Source organism: Triticum urartu, chromosome 1A (genome assembly GCF_056163025.1).
Source record: "Triticum urartu cultivar PI428250 chromosome 1A, HENAU_Tu73, whole genome shotgun sequence".
NCBI classification, from domain to species: domain Eukaryota; kingdom Viridiplantae; phylum Streptophyta; class Magnoliopsida; order Poales; family Poaceae; genus Triticum; species Triticum urartu.
The window spans coordinates 583,614,944-583,635,785 of NC_141873.1; the positions used below are offsets into that span (position 1 = coordinate 583,614,944).

Genomic DNA, 20,842 nt, shown 5'->3' on the forward strand with positions numbered 1-20,842 from the left:
ATGTGATGGATAAGATTCATTTCGTTTTTACATTGTTCAACGTATTTGTTCACCCTTTATCTAAAGAAAATGTATTTGTGCACCTAGAAGCGCAAAGTACACATAGCATGTTTTATTTTTGACTTCCCCTGATTCTATATGCAGGCCCTGTGATTGTCAGAAGCTGGAGCTGTTCCATTTTCTGAACGCCACCATCATCTCAAGGGCTGCAGAACAGAGCTCAACGTTTGCAAGCAATATGTGGTTTTCAGAGTCACAGCAACAATGAATGTTACACAACGTTAGCTGAAATACAAGACTGCACCGATGATAGGTTTGAGGGAAAACTTTTAATTATGAATTCAGTTCTCCTAGCTGTTTGGAAGCCATACCCAGGCTTCAGGCGCCGTATTTATTGATTTATTTATTTATTTCAGGAGACGCGAGCCATACATGGTGTCAAGCATGGAAATCTAAGTCTTGTTAGTAGCTTTGTTTTCTTTCAACATGTACAAGATTTTTGGTCTGTGATAAAGCAGGCTGAAAACATGACATGTAGCAGGCTGAAAACATGACAAACGTGGCGGGTGTGTTGCTGATGAATGTGGATGGTATGTAATGTTTTTTTTGGTCGTTCAATTTTTCAGTTTCTTCTTAGTTTGGCTAGATACAGTACGAAACTAGAATGGGCCAAAATGCAGGGACATCGTGTCTTGTAGTGGGAACAATATATTTTCTGAAGGAAGGAAACAGAGTAGTTATTGAAAAAAAATGCCAAACTGCAGTAAGGGTGTGTTTGGATTGTGGCCAAAGTGCACCTTACCAAAATTTTGGTCATGACCCAAAGATTGGTCTTTGTTTGGATGGTTGCCAATTTTTTGGCATGAATGAACTCTAGCCAACTCTAGTTCATTTTTCTTGCCAATGTTGGCCAAATCATGGGCAACCAAAACCTTAACCAAAATTTTGGCTAGCCAATGCTTTGGTGGGGCAACCTTGGGCACAAACCAAACACACCCTAAATGGCAGATCCTGATGATAGCCTAGCTTCATCCTCCACCTTCACCCGTGACACGTTTCTCTTCTTATTGTTTCTTGACAACAAATAGAGCATCTATGCGTATGTATGTGTATGCCCTGTATATATCTTCCTTAATATGAGATATAAAAGATAAGAGGTAACTCTACTCAAGCAAAATCTTTGGGTGAAGGCAATCCGTTAGAAATATTGCTGCCAGATAGAGCATCTCAAGGATTTAGAGGTTCATTCAGTATAGGCATGACTGAGGTCAAGAAGATGAAGCTGAAAATTAGCACTGAATTATGCAGATGTTATTATCCACATTAGCACTGCAACATTTTACAGCTTTCATTGGTACTGTCCATGGGGGCACAAGTTCTGCATCTCCAGCATCTTGTTGCTGCAACAGGTGCATTCGTTTGAACGTCGTTACTTCCATTTGCCATGCCAAATTCAGCCTCTCTGAACCCAACAGGTCAGAAGATATATAAGCTCAAATACACGTGTATCTTGTGCCCACACAAAATCGACCAGGTCCTGTAAGATACGGTACAATCGACAACCTCTGCATTCTCTGTCGAAACTGCAAGTAAATGGCACCCTCTTTGGGTTCCTCGCCCTGCACTGCATATATATAGCTTAGCTTATGTCTTGTATAGCTCTCTGCTAATCAACGCTCTGTGTGAACAAATCTCATACTAATATTAGAGCTATTCCGAGCGTTGCCAAGTTGTTGAACAGAAGCACAAGTAGTGTGTGCAGTGCAGCAGCTGGGCTAAGCTGACCAATCAATCAGGCAAACATCCTCCTTTTTTCTCTCTAACAGTAAAAACCACGCTCTGTCACTTGTTCAACTCCTTCTGTCAAATTCAGGCTATCTGACACAATTAATAGGCGAGACAACACACATCCAATACCTAGGCATGATTTGTCAGGTCATGTAAATTCAATACGATCAACACCTTCTACTCGCATATATTCAGTGGATAAGATCTGACGTGAAGATAAAAGGCCCACAATACTGACTGGTGATGGAACTTCATCCACCACCCATACCCCCAGCCACTACTGCCTCCCTCTGCATTCGCGCTACCACATGCATGGCCACTTCTTCGTCTGCAGTGTTCATCTGCCCCTTTTCGGAGATAACCTGTGTTCCAACAGCCAGTGATGTTTTGGGGGGTAGAATTGACGCTGAAGACCATTTCTTGATGCGAACAAAACGCTTGGCATCTCGCCGGTAGCTTATCGCTGCAGCCTACGAAGAACAGAATGATGAACAGGTCATAAATTAAAGGGTTTCACAAGGTCAGGAGATTCAGAGAGTCATTAAGATCCTGCTACTGCTACAATGTTATGTAGTTCCAAAGTCGAACCACAGGCCACAACTATCAAGCGAAGGAAGAGTCCTTATGCAGCCACCTTCCATGCAGATGCAAAGGGACAAAATACTGGACATAGCTTTTGGTGATAGCCTGAGATCTGAACAGAGATGAAGTTGCATCCACTGGGCAGTACAATTCTCATGTGGCTGAAAAGATGATCGTGACTGACATGAGCTCCCGCTTCCAGCAAACCGGCAAAGTAAGCAGTGTGCGCCGCTATCACTTCCACGTGGCAGTGGCCATGCGCCAGCCCGCGCGCACGAGACAGAGATCACAGAGAACGGAGCAGCAATATGTCAAACTAGAGAAGAAGTTATGGCAAAATCAGAATTTATATTCACATTAATTTTGTTGTCTCCGTCGTAGCGTGAACTTCAGACACAAACCCGTAGTGCCAAAATTTTGTTCCTAGAAATTATATACAGAGTCTAAAGCACCTCCCAAATCCCAATCTGCCTATGATGTGACAAAACTATAACTTGCACGGGAAACGCCATTGTGTTGGTTCACTCGCACTCGGGAATGGCGGTCAGATCGGGTGCGAAGCGCGATTGCATCCTCCCGGCACTCTTCGCACGCGCCACCGGCCGCCGCTTCGTCGCCAGCGCCGGCACGGTCTTGTAAGCGACGGTCTCGTTCACCTCCTGGGGAGGAGCGAAAACGAGCGGCGCCACGGAGCCAGCGCGCCTCCGTCGACCAGCGGTGGCAGAGGATGCTGCGGTGTTGGCCTTATTAATGAGCGCTGCGGACGCCCTGACGGCGAGAGCGGCGAGGTCCTCGGGCCGCAGGCCGTTCCGTAGAGCCTCAGCGGGGAGAACGAAGTATATCTGCCCCGGGCGGAGCTCCTCGGCCTCGGCCACGGCGGCCACGGGGCCATCGAACCCCATCTCGTCGGCGTCGCACAGGAACCAACCGGCGTCCCCAGCCACCGAGTCGTCGAGCACCTGGCCCGCTGTGGCCGGGCGCGGGTACTCCCGCAGCTCCCCCGTTGGAAGCAGCACCTGGCCAGCCGTCCAGGCAAGCTGCCCCTTTGCCCGAACCGCCGCCGGCGCGCTGCCGCTGGACATGCAGAGCCCCATTGTCACTCTTGGCGTCTGAGGTTAGGTTGGAGTTGTGTCTGAGGTGATCTTTGTGGTGTTGTTGTGTGAGCTTTGGGTTGGGAGACGGCGATGGCGATGGAGGAGGAGGCTTGGAGGGCCAGATATATATAGGAGGAGGAATATGACACAGTGGCGTTTGGCAGGGCAAGGGCTGCGTATATGCGTGGACTCGATCGGATATTTGCTTCGTTTTCCCCAAACCGTTTGGGAGTGGAAGCTGCGTGTACGTGGTGGAGTATTGTATTTCGGTTTTGGTATGCTGCGTATCCATCTATCCACCATTCTTTGATCTTTTGTAACCATATATACATACGTTATGGTGTAGTTTGCCGATTGAGGATCTGATCGCTCTATTTTTTTTTAATCCTTTTTTCATCTACATATAACTTTGGTCTTATCCGACTTTGCTATTTTGTGGAGTGTTTTTATGTGTGTGCATCCTAACTATGAGAGGCCGGTGTGCTCATTGTGTTTGTATCTACTTGATGCTTCATTTTGAGCTAATAAAATTCACCTGTAGTAAAAATATATATACATCATGTAACCACAGCAGTTATCATAATCTGAAATGAATAGCTAGATAGATTGCTAAACTTACACTAGTCTTGTGCTCCAACTTGTGCAAAATAAGCCACCGCGTCCTGGCACAGATTATGTGTTCTTACTCAAAATTCAGTAGGAAAGAAAACAATAAAACTAGTGCATACATGTGGGAGAGTGATTTTCTATTATGCATGTTATTCCGTTCATGCATGCATCACGGCATTACTTTGAGGTTTGTGCTACGTTTTTTATTTTTTTTTGGCAAATTTTACCGTGTTTCAAAGTACTAGATAATGTTTCATTGGGTTATTTCTTGTTTCAATCTGCATTGTCATGTTTCATGTGTACCAGCAAGTCCACGCTAAAACAAATGCACCCATAGTTATTGGTGCACAAAGAATCGTTATGATACACTATGAAAAAGCCAAAACCCAATGAAAAATCATGTAACACTAGAAAACAAAACAAACTTTGCCACAAACCAAAAACATGCACAAATCTTAAAGTACCTACAGAAGATGGATACACACATGAGTGAATAAAATTTCTGTTGAGTAAATTAGCAATTTCTTGATTAATTTAATTCAAAGATAAATCATGAGCATGATATTGACAATATTAACGATATACTGATATTTGATCACGTAAGCGACAGGGCAAAAGTGCAGTCTTATCTGCTACAATGTCCAAAGATAATCCAAAGCTAAAGCTTACTTCTATGAGTGCTAGTGGCATGGATGTGCGCATACCTGGTGTACGTCCCTACCACGTCCTAAACAACAGAGCAAAAGTGCAGTCTTATCTGCTACAACGGTATAGTGTGGATGTCCGTAGTGTCTGTCCCCACCGTATCCAAAACAAAAAGAGCAAAGTGTGCGCTTTGTTTCCGCGGCTATGAAAGGATCTGCCACGACATCCTTCATAGTATCATGGTTGTGGCTGACCTGATTGCTCTTTACACATTTCTTGATTTCATGTAATCCCTGCGGCGAGTTTATTATCGTACTTGAGTGCTTAAGATGATAGTGCATGCGCTAAAGAAGCCAGTGGTCAATAGTTAATCGGTAGTACTGTAGTAGTAGCAGTAGTGCTCTTTGTTTTGTTTATGTGCTCTTTCTTGGTATATCTTGTACGTGGATTCTGAATCCAAGTGCGCATTGAGGTATCATAGATTGATGTGATTAACCACATCACTCCCAGGGGCTGCTTTAAAAGTTTTTGGAGGATGTTCACATGTTTTGAACACGATCCAGGACAGAGATAATTCTTTAGGTTATCCACCCTGTAAATTTGTGCCAAGCAATTATACCTCAGTTGCACACTGCTGCAGCAGCAACTGAGTAGTTGCATGGATAGATAGCGGCATGCAAAGAGAGTGCGCTCACCAAGATAACAGATGACGAAGGCATGGGTAAGCCCAGGATAACATATATGGTAGTGAAAGTTCCCTTCTAGTGTGTGTATGTGTATTATGTTATAAAACGCGTCCCTACTGTCCATTAAAAAAGGGCGAAATCATAACCGCATATTTATTAGCAATGTCTAGTTGAACTGAAATTGGTACCTTGGAACGAGCTACTTAAGCGGTTGAATAACGTTCATCTCATGGAGGTCGGGACGAGTTCTGTGGGAACCTCCTCATAACGGCACACTCCTGGTTAGATCTTAACCTGGAGTTGTGTAAATTAAATATTCCTCTAAAAACTCATAACATTTTGTTGGTTTTTAAGCAAGGGCTTTGTTGTCATAAAAATAAATAATCTGCGACATCGGTTTCTGGTGTGATTTAGAACAAAATGACATCAGATTTTTCTTTACAAGTATTGATGCTTAGTGTTATTTTCAATAATTTCTTAGTTTTTTGGCCGGACAATAATGTCTTTAGTTGTATGTACCAGACGTCAGATCGCTGGACCAAAGTCCATGAAACCCTCTGTCCTAGTGAAAACTCACGGATCACAGTTGTGAGGCGCTAGTGGCGTGAGTGGTGCTGGTACGTGGTGTGTGACCTTACCATGTCATAAACATTTGAGCAAAAGCGTGATGTTAGGCAAACTCCAATGCACGATATCAAACGGACGCCCGCTTTATCTAAATTTCATCCGTTTGGGATGACAATGTGTAGCAAAATGGGCATACGCATCCGACTTCTGTTGGAGGCGCCCAACGCGGCCAACCACCCTAAAATGTCCGTCCGCGCGTTTGCTCCCGCGGTCGTGCTACAGCAGCATCAGCTCGCGCCACCCCCACGCCCTCGGCCTCGGCCGCGCCGGCGCTTGCAAGAGTGCACGCGACCGCGCCCGCCAGCACCGCAGCCCATGCGCTCGGCAACCTCCCACGGTAGCACACACAGCACGCCCGCGCACATGCTTTCGCCCTGCCGCCCGCCTCCGCGCCCGCCACCCGAAGCTGAGACTGCGCGCCCTCCTGCAAGTGTGGCCGCGCGCTCACGCCCTGCCGCCGCCCGCTGCAGCTCACCGCGGCCGGCCTTCCCGCCTACTCGCGGACCCGCCTCGCCCACGCGCCCGCGTCGCTGTCGTCTGTATCGTGCTCTCCCCCGCTGCTCTCGCATCGTGCCCTCGTCCTGGCGCTCATGCCACGCCCGCCCGTGGTCCCGCCTTGCAGCCTGCTCGTGGCCATGCCTCGCCTGCGTGCCTGCCGGCAGCTTCTCCCGCGCCGCCGTCGCCCGTATCGTGCTCTCCCCGCTGCTCTCGCGTCGTGTCCTCGTCCTGGCGCTCACGCCATGCCCGCCCGCGGTCCCGTCTACCCGCCTGCTCTCGGCCACACCTCGCCCGCGCGCCTTTCGGCAGCTTCGCCCGCGCCGCCGTCGCCCGTACCGTGCTCTCCCGTTGCTCTCGCGTCGCTCCCTCATCCTGGCGCTCGCGCCACGGCCGCTCGCTAGCAGCAGCCCGCCACGGCCACTGCCGCGCTCGTTCTAGGCCGCCGCAGCCTTCGCCGCGCGCTTGCCGCCGCACTTGGCCTAGCCCGGGGCAGCAGTAGCCGATGTGGGGCAGTGCCATGCCTCTGGAAGGAGCACGCCGACGCGGGGTAGCGCCATGGCGACGCGACGTTCTCGTCGAGCTGGAGCATGCTATGGCGACGCATGTGCTTCGGCGAGGCGACGCGGTGGACGGCAGCGCGAGGGTAGCCATGGCAGTGCGGCTCCGGCGAAACGAGCGAAGGCGACGCGACTCCGGCATCTTGCAGACGAGAGAGGGACGAGAAGAAGGAGAGAAAAGGTGGGGTAGGTGGCTAGCATGCGGGCCATGCACGGACGCGAGGACGCACGGACGTCCGCTTGCTGGCCGCTTCCACCCAAATCCATCTCAAGTATGGTCTGGAAATATGGTCAAACGGACGCTAAACAGAAAAAATATGATATAGGGTCGTCCATTGGGTCGCTGTCTCTGTTCGTTTACGCCTAAACGGACACCCGTGGATAATTTGGGGTCGTGCATTGGAGTTGGCCTTATCTACTACTACAATATAAGAGAATGGGTTTATGTGGAGCGCGCCCCACGGTATCCGAAAGGAAAATAGTAAATGCTTTATTTCCTTGGCTACGAAATGATCTGCCACGACATCGTGGCTGATGCTGATGTGGGTTGCTTTTCTTATGTATTTCGTGAGCGCTTAAGATGACAAGTAGTCAAGTGGGTAGTACTAAATCATATGGTGAATGATAGTAGTTAGTAGCAGTAGTGCCATGTTTTGTTTATTTGCAGTTTCGTGGTATCTTATAGCCACGGTTGACCGTAAGCTGATTGGCCGATTGATTGGGAGCATACTAACGAGTTTTCCAAACGATCCAGAGTAGAATTGAGTTGTTTAGTTTATCCATCCTATAAAGTTTCGTCAAGCAGTTATAGCATATCCAACGCTGACCCGTAAATGAACATTGTAAATGCTTGTTTTTATGTCCGGACGTGATCCACAGACATGATGTAGGACCCGGTGATCCAATGCTTTTTCCATATTAATCCAGTTCGAAGATAGAAAACAGAGAAGGACAATGTGGTTACTTTTGATTGGTCAAGTGGATGTTCAGAATCTAGCAAACCTTCCCCAAATTTGTTATTAGGATACCGGAATCCATACATCCAGACTGCTAAGCAGACATTTAAGGGTCTCTGTTGGATGTCAAAAGTGGTCCAAACACTGCAGTCCGGATGTATAGAGGAGTTTTGAGGGTCTATTTTAAAGATGCACTTAGACATCAGACTCTGAAGTGCACCAAACTAAATAGTATTTTGGTGTCGAGTGTGGCCATTTGGCTCCCAGGCTCAGCTGCGCCCATGGTGAACATTAAATTCAAAACAAATACTAGTTTTAAAAAACAATTTTTTTGCATGGAAGATGTTTAGGCACGTTAGGTCCGCTTCAATTTCAACTCATTTGGCTATCTGAGTAGCTCCTGGCAAACATGATAAATTTGGGGTCTGTGAAATACTCCCTCTGTAAACTAATATAAAAGTGTTTAGATCACTGAAGTAGTGATCGAAACGCTCTTATATTAGTTTACAGAGGGAGTAGTTTACTATTCATGTATGTCTAAATGAGCTGAAATTTAGAGCTAACCTCACGCACCAAATCATCTTCCATGTTAAACAAATTTGAATTTTTTTAGTATTTCTTTTGAATTTTCTTTTAACCGGGTGCAGAAGAGCCCGGAATCAGAGATGAATATTCGGTTGGTATCCGCGTACTTTTTCAATACCGATTTATAACATAGTTACTTGGGCACTGGCTAATATCTTCCTTATTATCATAAATATAAACACTAGCAAATATCTTGATCTAGAAAAATGTTACTCCCTTCGTTCCTAAATATTTGTCTTTCTAGAGATTTCAACGAGTGACTACATACGGAGCAAAATGAATAAATCTACACTCTAAAATATATTTATATACATCCGTATGTGGTAGTCCATTTGAAATCTCTAAAAAGACAAATATTTAGGAACGGAGGGAGTAAATTTTAAATGATTCAGAGCAGGGTTAATATATTCTCCTGTGGTATATCTGCCCTTTAACAGTTTGACATAATTGTTTTTTAAGCCCTTCAGAAAAAGAGAACAAATATTAGTTCCTTAACTATTCGTAGGGGTTGTTTGACTTTTCCTTCCAGTAAAGATGCACCAAGCAAGCAGTGCTTCTACTCTATCACTCACATTGGCCAACATATATGATATTCTTTTTTTTTTGCGATTGGTGTCATCAGTGGATATGGTTTTGCCTATATGTGTGTAGCAGATTGTGCACTACCCATGCATCACGTCGGTGAGATATTATTCTTCTTTTGTTGTTGATAGTGGCATGTATAGTCAGCTATATCTTGTTGGTATTTCGTTGTACTTTGGTAATCCTCTACACTGCGTTGATAGGCCCGAGGAAAGAAGATGCAAATATCTTATTTCAGCACACATTATATAGTTATTTCATTTTCACAACTCACAAAGAGTTATTTGGGACAAGGAGTTTCTTATGAGCTCAGGTCAACAGTAAAATTGGAAAAATAAAATAAAAAACAATTCAAAAAATTCTGAATAGCTTTTGGTGATAGCCTGAGATCTGAACAGAGATGAAGTTGCATCCACTGGGCAGTACAATTCTCATGTGGCTGAAAAGATGATCGTGACTGACATGAGCTCCCGCTTCCAGCAAACCGGCAAAGTAAGCAGTGTGCGCCGCTATCACTTCCACGTGGCAGTGGCCATGCGCCAGCCCGCGCGCACGAGACAGAGATCACAGAGAACGGAGCAGCAATATGTCAAACTAGAGAAGAAGTTATGGCAAAATCAGAATTTATATTCACATTAATTTTGTTGTCTCCGTCGTAGCGTGAACTTCAGACACAAACTCGACTAACAGGACAAAATTCTGTTCCTACAAATTATACAGAGTCTAAAACACCTCCCTGTCTGCCGGGGAAACGCCATTGTGTTGGTTCACTCGCACTCGGGAATGGCGGTCAGATCGGGCGCGAAGCGCGGCTGCATCCTCCCGGAACTATTCGCACGCGCCACCGGCCGCCTCTTCGCTGCGAGCGCCGGCACGGTCTTGTAAGCGACGGTCTCGACGACCTCCTGGGGTGGGGCGAAGACGAGCGGCGCCACCGAGCCGGCGCGCCTCCGCCGTCCAACGCCGGCAGACGATGCTGCGGTGTTGGCCTTTTTAACAAGGGCCGCAGACGCCCTGACAGCGAGAGCAGCGAGGTCCTCGCGCCGGAGGCCGTTCCGCCGAGCCTCAGCGGGCAGCAAGAAGTATATCTGCCCCGGGCGGAGCTCCTCGGCCACGCCCACGGCGGCCACGGGGCCCTCGAACGGCATCTCGTCGGCGTCGCACAGGAACCAACCGGCGTCCCCAGCCACCGAGTCGTCAAGCGCCTGGCCCGCTGTGGCCGGGCGCGGGTACTCCTGCAGCTCACCCGTTGGCAGCAGTACCATAGCCGTCGAGGCAGGCTGTCCCTTTGCCCGCACCGCCGCCGCCGCGCTGCCGCTGGACATGCAGAGCCCCATTTTCTTGGCGTCTGTGGTGATCTTTTTGTTGTGTGAGCTTTGAGTTGGGAGACGGCGATCGCGATGGAGGAGGAGGCTTGGTCGGGCCACTTATATATAGGAGGAGGAATATGACACAGTGGCGTTTGGCAGGGGCCAGGGCAGCCTTTTCCTCAAACCGTTTGGGAGTGGAAGCTGCGTGTACGTGGTGAATACGTACAATTTTCTTGTACGTAATCACTGTGATTTTACGGTCATTTTACTGTTAATGTGATTATGTATAAAAATGGAAATTGAATCAGTACTTATTGACTTATCAAAGAAAGCTTGATTTTATTTCTTATTTAAGTCAATAAGACATGGGCCAGTTGAGGTTGTCCTCAAGGAAAAATGGCCTACAAGAACTGTTGTAAATGATCCATTCCGTACTATTGGAAACACCGGTTGAAAAAATTTGATAAAACCGAAAACAGACGATGTGAGGTGGAGGTATAGGAGGAAAGAAATAACGGACGACACAACCATAAGTATTATTTAGGTGCGCGAAAAAAATTGAGGTGAAATATTTTTTTTAAGTTGGAGAAAAAAGGGAGTTGATGGTGACGGTATATCGCCACCTCTCTTGTTATACGAGACACGTGGGATATAAGTGAAAATCGAAAGGTTTTCATTTTTCAACATATAATTTAAGATGTATGACACTATCATTTACAGATATATGACCATATATGACACAAAAAATTAGGTGTACCATGGTAGGAAAGTGGGTAGGGACGGTTTTGAGCGCATGATTCAAGATACATTGCCTTCCATCATTTGCATGTATATCTATGTATGATCACACAGAAATTATGAATGTCACGGTAAAAAGAGGAAATCAGTACTGTGTTATTGGCTATTTAATGATTATTAATTGCTACAATTTTCACGAATCAACCTGCAGATAGATGGTTACGAGGACCGTGGTATACAGCCCACCAGGGTTCAAGTCCTAAAATCGACACCGGTGCTCGCATTTTCCTGGATTAATTTCAGAACTTCCGGCAATGTGCGTTCAGTTGGAGATGACGTTCTCGTCAACTACAAAGGTGTCTGTGGTGACTTCGTCAATCTCAAAATGATGTGCCGGCTCAGTCTCTCAGAGGTTCTCATAAAGGTAGGCTGTGTGTGTGTGTGTTCATAGGGGTGAGTGTATGTGCCTATGTATGAGCGTTTACATCTGTGTTGAAAAAACAAGTTGCTAATATCTTCTCCACGAACGAGGGTTAAAAATACGACATGATTGTGAACTTGAATTAGCAGCATATGTGTGTTTTTCATTTCAACTAGTAAAATAGGGTATAATAACTATAGCAAGACCCACTCCTTTGGTAATTCCATCAATAAAAACCTTATAAAAAACTCTTAGTTCCGTTAACCCTCTTATACCGAGGGTAAAGACCCTAGTATAGAAAATATCTATATAACCGCAATTATTGGACCAATATATTACTTGCTAAAGGAAATAGTTTTTTGTTATTTTTGTTTGTAAAAAGAGTTTATAAAATCCAAATTATGAAAATGAATAAGTGGGTTCTTCTCCAAGTGCCACCAGGGGGCCTAGATTGCATCTACTCCACTCATCGTTGCCATCGTGCGCCACCGAGGAAAGTGCTGGTGGTGGCAGGGAGGCCCTTTCGAGTTGTGTTGCCCTGGAGGGGCACATGATATGGCGGGGAGGGTCGGATGCTTCTTGTGCTATCATGTGTGCATCGGCGGCTACAACGGTTGGTCCGGCAAATTCTACTTCGACACAAGCAACGTAGGACTTTTCCGCATCACGAGTTGGCTAAAAGACACGAGCAGAAAAACAAGCATTTTCAGCGGCCACCGAAGGCGGTAGTAACTAAGTTGATCAAAGCCGCCTGTAATATATCAAGTGCAGGCGATTTACATTACTATAGATAGCTCCGGAGGCAGCTAGAACAACAAAACTGCCAGGAAGAAACATTAGAGTCGGTTGCTAATTTGTAACCGCCTAAAATTCTCGTGAACGTAGGCAGTTTCTGTTTGGCGGCCATCCCTCGTGGCACGCCGCCCTTCCGCGGCGGCACAATGGTCATCCGCCCACCCGAGGCGGGGTAGTGGGTGGAAGATCTGCCCGTCCACGGAAACCATGTGGCCGATCCGCTCATTCACGGCGAGGTGTCCGATCAGCCCATCTCAGGTAGCGCGGTGGCACAGCCACCAATCCACGGCGGTGCGGTGGATGATCTTCCTATCAGAGGCGGCGCGGTGGAAGCTCCACCCATCCGAGGTGTCATGGTGGCAGATCTGCCCTTTGGCGCCTGCCCGATGGTGCAGTGGCAGATCTGCCCGTTGGCAGCTGCATGGCGACGTGGTGACTCTGCTGGCATTGGATTGTTGCCGCTGCTGACCTCCATAGAGGTCTCCGAATCTCCGGCATGGTGAGCTCACAAATGTTTCACCATAGATTATATAAGTATGTGTGTTTAGTTGCTGCTTCTTGGGTTTGCGAATGTATGCCTATATCTTTTTGTATAATTAGTTGCTGCTTGCATAAATATGTTTCGCCATGGATTATATATTTTTGTGTGTTTAGTTGCTAATTCTAGGGTTGGTGACTGTATGCTTATATCCTTTTGTATGATTGGTTCCTGGTTATATAATTATGTTTCACCATGGTTTACATATTTCTGTGTTTAGTTCTGCTTCTAGAGTTGGCAATTGTATGCTCATGTTTACCTCAATGTTTTGTTTAAATTTCATTCGAGTGACTGGTTAAGAAATGAAACGACAACCCCCATGGAATTGTATGTGAATTTTGGTATCATGACTGATTACAAAATGGAATGGCTGCTCATGAAGATCTTGGAGGTCGTTAGAAATACACATTGGTCTCTAGGCGTCCGCGCATTGGAGACGATTTACCAAAACAAACCACTTACACGCCTGTGTTTTTTCAAGTATTAGCGACACAGGCTTTGAGGCGTAACCTCGAACCGCCTCCGTCCCATCTAAAAAAACATCTACAATGCTCATGTTTCTACAAGTGAGATGCTCTAGCTGGGCATGCTTGTAAAGAGGGTAGTTGATGACATCTAAGATTTGGTTCAAGCAACATCACCGCTTTGTATGTCGTTAACTTGGTGAAAGTGTTGACTCGATGTTTCACTTTGGGGGTGATAGCATCCGATGTTTATTAGTTCAACCTGACAACATCTATTCTTTGTTAGGTATTATGCTGCTCTATTGACAAATTGTTGTCCACGGTGATAAGCTTTTGTGCGAATAAGAACGTGTTGTTGTGTGAATGGTCCAAAGCTGATGACACCACATTTTTCTTTCCGATATTGACACGTAGCATTATTTTTAATTATATCATAGTTGTGTGCACGGGACGGTAGAATCGTAACTCGAAGTCGCGTAATAAATACCATGTCGTAGTGAAAGCTCACTTCTATGAGTGCTAGTGGCATGGGTGTGCGCGTACATGGTGTACTACGTCTCTACTGCGTCCTAAACAATAGAGCAAAAGTGCAGTCTTATCTGCTACAACGGTGTAGTGTGGATGCCCATGGTGTGTGTCCCCACCGTATCCAAAACAAAAGAGTGAAAGTGTGCACTTCGTTTCCATGGCTATGAAAGGATCTGCCATGACATCCTTCATAGCATCATCACTGGAGCTGACCTGGATTGCTCTTTACACATTTCTTGATATCTTGTAATCCCCGTGGGGAGTTTATTATCGTACTTGAGTGCTTAAGATGACGGTGCATGCGCTAAAGAAGCCAGTGGTCAATAGTTTATTATTAGTAGTAGTGCCGGCGGTTCTCTCTATTTTGTTTATGTGCTCTTTCTTGGTATATCTTGTACCCGAGGTTCTAGATGCAAGTGCATAATGAGGTACCGTAGATTGATGTGATTAACCGCATCACTCCTAGGCGTTGCTTTAGACGCGGGATTCGTAGGATGCTAAGATGTTTGTACACGATCCACAACAGAGAGAATTCTTTAGGTTATCCACCCCTTGAATTTGCACTTGTACCTCAGTTGCACACTGCTGCTGCTAAGCAGCTAAGTTATTGCATTGCATGGATAGATAGAGGCGGGCGCGGGGAGTGCTCTCACCAAGATGACGGATGACGAAGGCATGGATAAGCCTATCTGGTAGTAAAAGTTCACGTCTAGTCTGTGTGCATGTGTATTACGTTGTACGGGTCCCTACTACGCAATAAAAAAAGGCTGAAACCGTAATTGCATATTTATTAGCAATGCCTAATTGAGATGAAAGTGCTACCTTCGAACGAGCTACTTAAACGGTTGAATAACGTTCATCTCATGGATGTCGGGATGAGTTTTGCGGGAACCTTCTCATAACGGCACATTCTTGATTAGATCTTAACTTGGAGTTATGTAAATTATATGTACATCTATATGCAAGGTTTTCATTTTAATAAAAATAAATAATCTGTGATGATAGGTTTGTGGTGCAATTGAGAACAAAATGGCATCAGATTTTTTTTACGAATATTGATGCTTAGCATTATTTTCGATAGTGTTATAGTTGTTTGTACGGTACGTTAGATCGCTGCACCAAAGTCCATGAAAGCCTCTGTCCTAGTGAAAGCTCATGTATCATAGTTGTGAGCGCTAGTGAAACGACGTACGTGATGTCTGACCTTACCATGTCATAAACAATGGAGCAAAAGCGCGATGTTATCTACTACCACAACAGAAGAGGGTGGGTTTACGTGGTGCACGTCGCCACTGTATCCCAAGGGAAAAGAGCAAAAGTTTGAGCTTTGTTTCCTTGGCTACGAAATGATTTGCCATAGCAATCGTGGGTGACGCTGAAGTGGATTGCTTTTCTTACATATTTCTTTAGTGCTTAAGATGACGAGTAGTCAAGTGGGCAGTACTAAATCGCACAGTGATTGATAGTAGTTAGTAGAAGTAGTGCTCTGTGAGAACAGAGTGAGTTGTTTAGTTTATCGATCATGTAAAGTTGCGTCAAGCAGTTGGGGCATCTCCAACGCTGACCAGTAAAGGGACATCGCAAATGTCCATTTTATGTCCGGAGGTGATACGTGGTGTGTGACTGGTGTGTGACTTCACCATGTCATAAACAATGGAGCAAAAGTGCGATGTTATCTACTACTGCAATAGAAGAGGGTGGGTTTATGTGGTGCATGTCCCCACTGTATCCGAAGGGATAAGAGCATAAGTGTGAGCTTTCTTTCCTTGGCTACGAAATGATCTGCCACCACATCATGGCTGACGCTGATGTGGATTTCTTTTCTTACATATTTCTTTAGTGCTTAATATGACAAGTACTCAAGTGGGCGGTACTAAATCACACGGTGATTGATAGTAGTTAGTAGCAGTAGTGCCCTATTTTGTTTAGTTGCAGTTTCGTGGTATCTTGTAGATAAGGTTGATCGTAAGATGATTGGCCATGATATTGGGAGGATACTAATGATTTTTCTAAAAAATCTAGAACATAGTGAGTTGTTTAGTTTATCCATCCTGTGAAGTTCCATCAAGCAGTTAGGGCATCTCCAACACTGCCCCGTAAATGGACATCGCGAATGTCCGTTTTTATGTCCGGAGGTGATCCACAGACGTGGTGTGTGACATTACCATGTCATAAACAATGGAGCAAAAGCGCGGTGTTATCTACTACTGCAACAGAAGAGGGTGGGTTTATGTGGTACATGTCCCCACTGTATCCGAAGGGAAAAGAGCAAAAGCGTGAGCTTTGTTTACTTGGCTACGAAATGATCTGCCATGACATCGTGGCTAACGCTGATGTGGATTGCTTTTCTTACATACTTCTTGATTGCTTAAGATGACAAGTAGTCAAGTGGGTTGTACTAAATCACACAGTGATTGATAGTAGTTAGTAGCAGTAGTGCTCTGTTTTGTTTATTTGCAGTTTCATGGTATATGATCGTAAGCTGATTGGTCGGGAGATTGCGAGGATACTAACGAGTTTTCTAAACGATCTAGAACGGACTGAGTTTTTTAGTTTACATATCCTCTAAAGTTGCGCCAAGCAATTAGACCTCAGACTCAGAAAGTTCACCAAAGTAAATAGTATGTTAGTCGGAGCGTACTTCTCAATAGGGATTTAGAACAAAGTTACTTGGGTACTGGCTAATATCTTCCTTATTATCATAAATATAAACACTAGCCAATATCATGTTTTGCAAACATCATGATCTAAACATAATATTCTTTTTACATGATTCAGAGTAGAGTTAATATATTCCCCTGCGGCGTCCACACCTACGTTGATATTCGGAGCAATGGCCTCCGCACCTGCGTTGATAGGACCGAGGAAAGAAGGGCAAGTATCTTATTTTAGCACACATTATATAGTTATTCCATTTTGAGTTATTTGACTTGCCTTTCCTATAAAGGTACACCTAACAAATATTGTACTTCTAACGAAATATTCCCAATGACTAATGTCATGCATTTGGTACCTCAAATGAACAGAGCAGAGGATATGTCCATGGATGGTTGTGCATCGGTTGTTAATATTTTGAATATACCTTGGCGATGTTGAATATTATGGACTTTAGCACATACCAGAAGTATTTTCCACGCTTCGCCGCGCTGGTTTTTCCTCTGCACATGTCCGGCCACACGTGGACCATGATGGGGCGGGTCGGACCTAGGCCGTGATGTGATAGACATAGCCTCCTTACTCCATCCGCGAGTGCTTACCTGGTGATACGACACATCATATGATACGTTGATCCTGTACTATCTCGAGCGTTGGATCTGTACTGAAGGGACATGACGGAGCAGCCTCCCATTCCACTGCACAATATGCATAATGCACCCTAGACTATCTTGTAATTTAGCAATAGGACTTGTTCCCTTCGTCCTATTCGCCGGTCATGCTCGTTCCCAGCCGCTGCCGCCGTCGGGTACATGGGGGTGGTTTCACCGCGACTGGCCACCATGACGGCAGCCCCATCCACGCTTGCTAGCCCCAATAATACACAGCCTATTCGTTTCATGCCCGCTTCCCGAGTCCTTTGCTCAGATCCAATTTGAAATCTCCAAAGTACTGAGGAGGCCGAGACAACCTCTCTCCACCGCCACCAGAGTCGGAGAATGTATGCAGCAAGGATCAGGCAAGAGGCAGCGCCATCTTGTTTGTTGCACTCTGGGTCATTTCATTTTTCAGTTGTCCGATTTCTTGATTTTGCTTTGGTTTTAACACTGCATGTCGGCGCTGGGGGAGTCAGTGTCATTTGGGTGATTCCTCTCGGAGCCGCTGAAGTGGGGTACCATGGCGCAAGTCCAAGCTGTGCCGCTGACTACCATGGGACATGTCCAATCATCACCAGAGGCTGAGAAGAATCTATCGGTGTGTTGGTTGCAGCTGTTGGAGCTCGATCTGCATCCTCCAAATGTGGTTGATATGTGCATAGGCAGTTCTTGACCAGCCCAGAGTTATACTCCATGCTTGTCGGCAGTCCATTCCTTGGTAAGTGCAACACATATCGAAGGTGTCGAACTCTATCTGGTTAGTTCATCCTCTAATCTCATAGTATTGTCCAATTATTAATTTTCAGGATATATTTTTGACAAAGGAAATATATTAATATCGAGAAGATACCAATTACACCCAGCCTCTGCAACAACAAAATGTACAACTAGACATTGAGGATGCACACAGGCAAAAAGAGAAAAAGAAGAAGAAAAAAAGCCCTGACACAGTGATCAGTCACTCACAATAGCACCACACTAACCACCACCAAAAACAGCACCCGGCAAAAGAGGACCTCCAGAGGTGACGCCTCGAAGAAGGGAATAGAGCATGAGCACCATCATCACATGATCAATGATCTTAGGTTTTCACCCTGGCGAAAGTCCGAGTTCTGAAAACAATACCTTCATCAAGTCACTGCCAAGTACAACAATGAAGGCCAGACCTTGGGTTTTCACCCACAGAATCGAGACTTGGTACTCGAGGAGCACCACCTAGACTGAAGTCTTCCAGTGATGCCGCCCTCACTTGTCGAGGCCGCTACTGCAAGTCAGTAAACACAAAGCTCAGTCTTCATCGCATCCAAGGCACCTTTCTGCCCTTTCTTCTGATCCTTGAATCACAACCGCCATGACATTCTCTGCCTCTCTCAATACCATGGAAATTTAGAAATAGACAAGTACCATGGTATCGACAAAAAGCGGAGCTTCGTGCCACACCCACTTAATGCCGCACGGGCAGATGCATGGATGCGCACGCCCGAATCCCATCTGATCCAGAAAAACGGGAGCGTATTGCGCCTAATCTGTAGAACTCATCATCAGCTAGATCGAACAGGTAGATTGTCAGTTTGGCGCAAGAAGACCAATAGGGCAGCCCCCCTTATTGACTGAGATCAACAGCCCCCATGCCATCAATCCACATGACCATACCACCCCGATCTCCCCAACCGTCAGCCGGAGCCCCAAGGCCGAGCCAGAGTGGTAGGAGAAGGCGTTTCGCGCCGCCTGTAGTTTGCGACAAGGGCCACCAAGACCGCGAGTGAGCACGCACACGATGCAACCACCGCCACACCGTCGATGAAGAAGACACGCACCCTCATGGATCTGGCCGCAACACAGCACATGCTATCCGTCGCCCCTATGCTGCTGGTAGCCGCCAACGTGAGGTCGCTGAGGTCAGTTTCCAGTCATCAGGAACCCGAGCGCAAAACACGTCGATGTACCTCCCGAACCTGCCGCCCTACAGGCCGGAGGCCATCGCGAGAGAGTGCCTCGCTGCCACCGTCGGCCACGCTGGCTTCACCTAGCGGCAGCGCGGCGAGAGGAGGAGGAGGAGGAACGGTAGTGGTGCGAGTATGGGCGATCCAACTTTGAGGATATGTATGCTTGTTTTGTTAGTTTTTCTCCAAAATGCAACCCTTAATGACATTTGCAAACAAATGTAGCACTTAATGAATGGAAGCCTGCCATGAAAGATTGTATAGAAGTCTTTATGTTCCAATGAATTTTCAGTAGGAAATAAGTTTGAGCACATATAGACACACAGGAATGCGCTTCTTTGTTTGGCAAATTCCTTGGGCGGGTCATGGGTTAGTTTAGACAGGACTAGAGTGTCAAAACAATTACACTTGATGTGGCTAACTAATTCAAACTGAAAGTCATCCCAAGCTATTCTCACTTCCGAGCAACTCGGATTAGAAAAGTTTGAAGGCTAAAAGTAAGTTATTCACAGTCTAATAAGCAGATTTGTACAGTTGAGAAGATTCAAGGCTGAAGCACCCGATTGTTGTCAGTCACTTGAGAGGAGGTACCCACTAAGTTGTCAAGTCCTTCGCGAGTTTATGCGAGTGAGGAGTGCACCACCAAAGCTTAACAAAACATTTTTTTAAATGGTCAGACTATGATGGAGGATCATTTGTCGCTTTGAGTGTGTACTTATACACAATAGTTGCATGACATCGACCTGAGTTTTGATTTTTGGGCCAGTAGATTTCGCTAGAAGGAAGAAACTGCCAGAGGGGAGGAAGAAGCTCGCTGACAGGCTACCCCATCATCTATCTTAGAGTGGGGGGGGGGGGGGTGTTGGGAGGCAGAACAACGGTGGTGGGGCGCGGCAGTGCAAGTTTGTTGGAGAAAAACTGGTCATCGGCCGGAGCTAGAGGGATGGTCGGGGGCGACGGCCCGGCGGTGGGGGTGGTTCAAGGGAGGGCGGTCGCGGGAGCGCCGACGGCAGCGCGCGCGGTGGGGGGGGGGTGTGTTGGAAATATGCCCTAGAGGCAATAATAAAATGGTTATTATTGTATTTCCTTGTTCATGATAATTGTCTATTGTTCATGCTATAATTATATTAACTGGAAACCGTAATACATGTGTGAATACATAGACCACAACATGTCCCTAGTGATCGTCTAGTTGACTAGCTCGTTGATCAATAGATGGTTATGGTTTCCTGACCATGGACATTGGATGTCATTGATAACGGGATCACATCATTAGGAGAATGATGTGATGGACAAGACCCAATCCTAAGCATAGCACAAGATCGTGTAGTTCGTTTGCTAAGAGCTTTTCCAATGTCAAGTATCGTTTCCTTAGACCATGAGATTGTGCAACTCCCGGATACCGTAGATATGCTTTGGGTGTACCAAACGTCACAACGTAACTGGGTGGCTATAAAGGTGCACTACAGGTATCTCCGAAAGTGTCTGTTGGGTTGGCACGAATCGAGACTGGGATTTGTCACTCCGTATGACGGAGGGGTATCTCTGGGCCCACTCGGTAATGCATCATCATAATGAGCTCAAT

At 46.1% G+C, this 20,842-nt stretch overlaps 2 protein-coding genes across 2 annotated transcripts; both read right to left on the minus strand.

The window, feature by feature from the left end:
• Positions 1-2,746: 2,746 nt before the first annotated feature.
• On the minus strand, positions 2,747-3,544 carry LOC125540300 (uncharacterized). Its single transcript, XM_048703910.2, has one exon. The coding sequence runs from the start codon at positions 3,462-3,464 to the stop codon at positions 2,892-2,894; it is 573 nt and encodes a 190-aa protein (XP_048559867.1). The 5' UTR covers positions 3,465-3,544; the 3' UTR covers positions 2,747-2,891.
• A 6,298-nt stretch (positions 3,545-9,842) lies between these two features.
• Positions 9,843-10,595, minus strand: LOC125528032 (uncharacterized). Its single transcript, XM_048703919.2, has one exon. It carries the CDS (start codon positions 10,544-10,546, stop codon positions 9,977-9,979), a length of 570 nt encoding a protein of 189 aa, XP_048559876.1. The 5' UTR covers positions 10,547-10,595; the 3' UTR covers positions 9,843-9,976.
• Between the last annotated feature and the right edge of the window lie 10,247 nt (positions 10,596-20,842).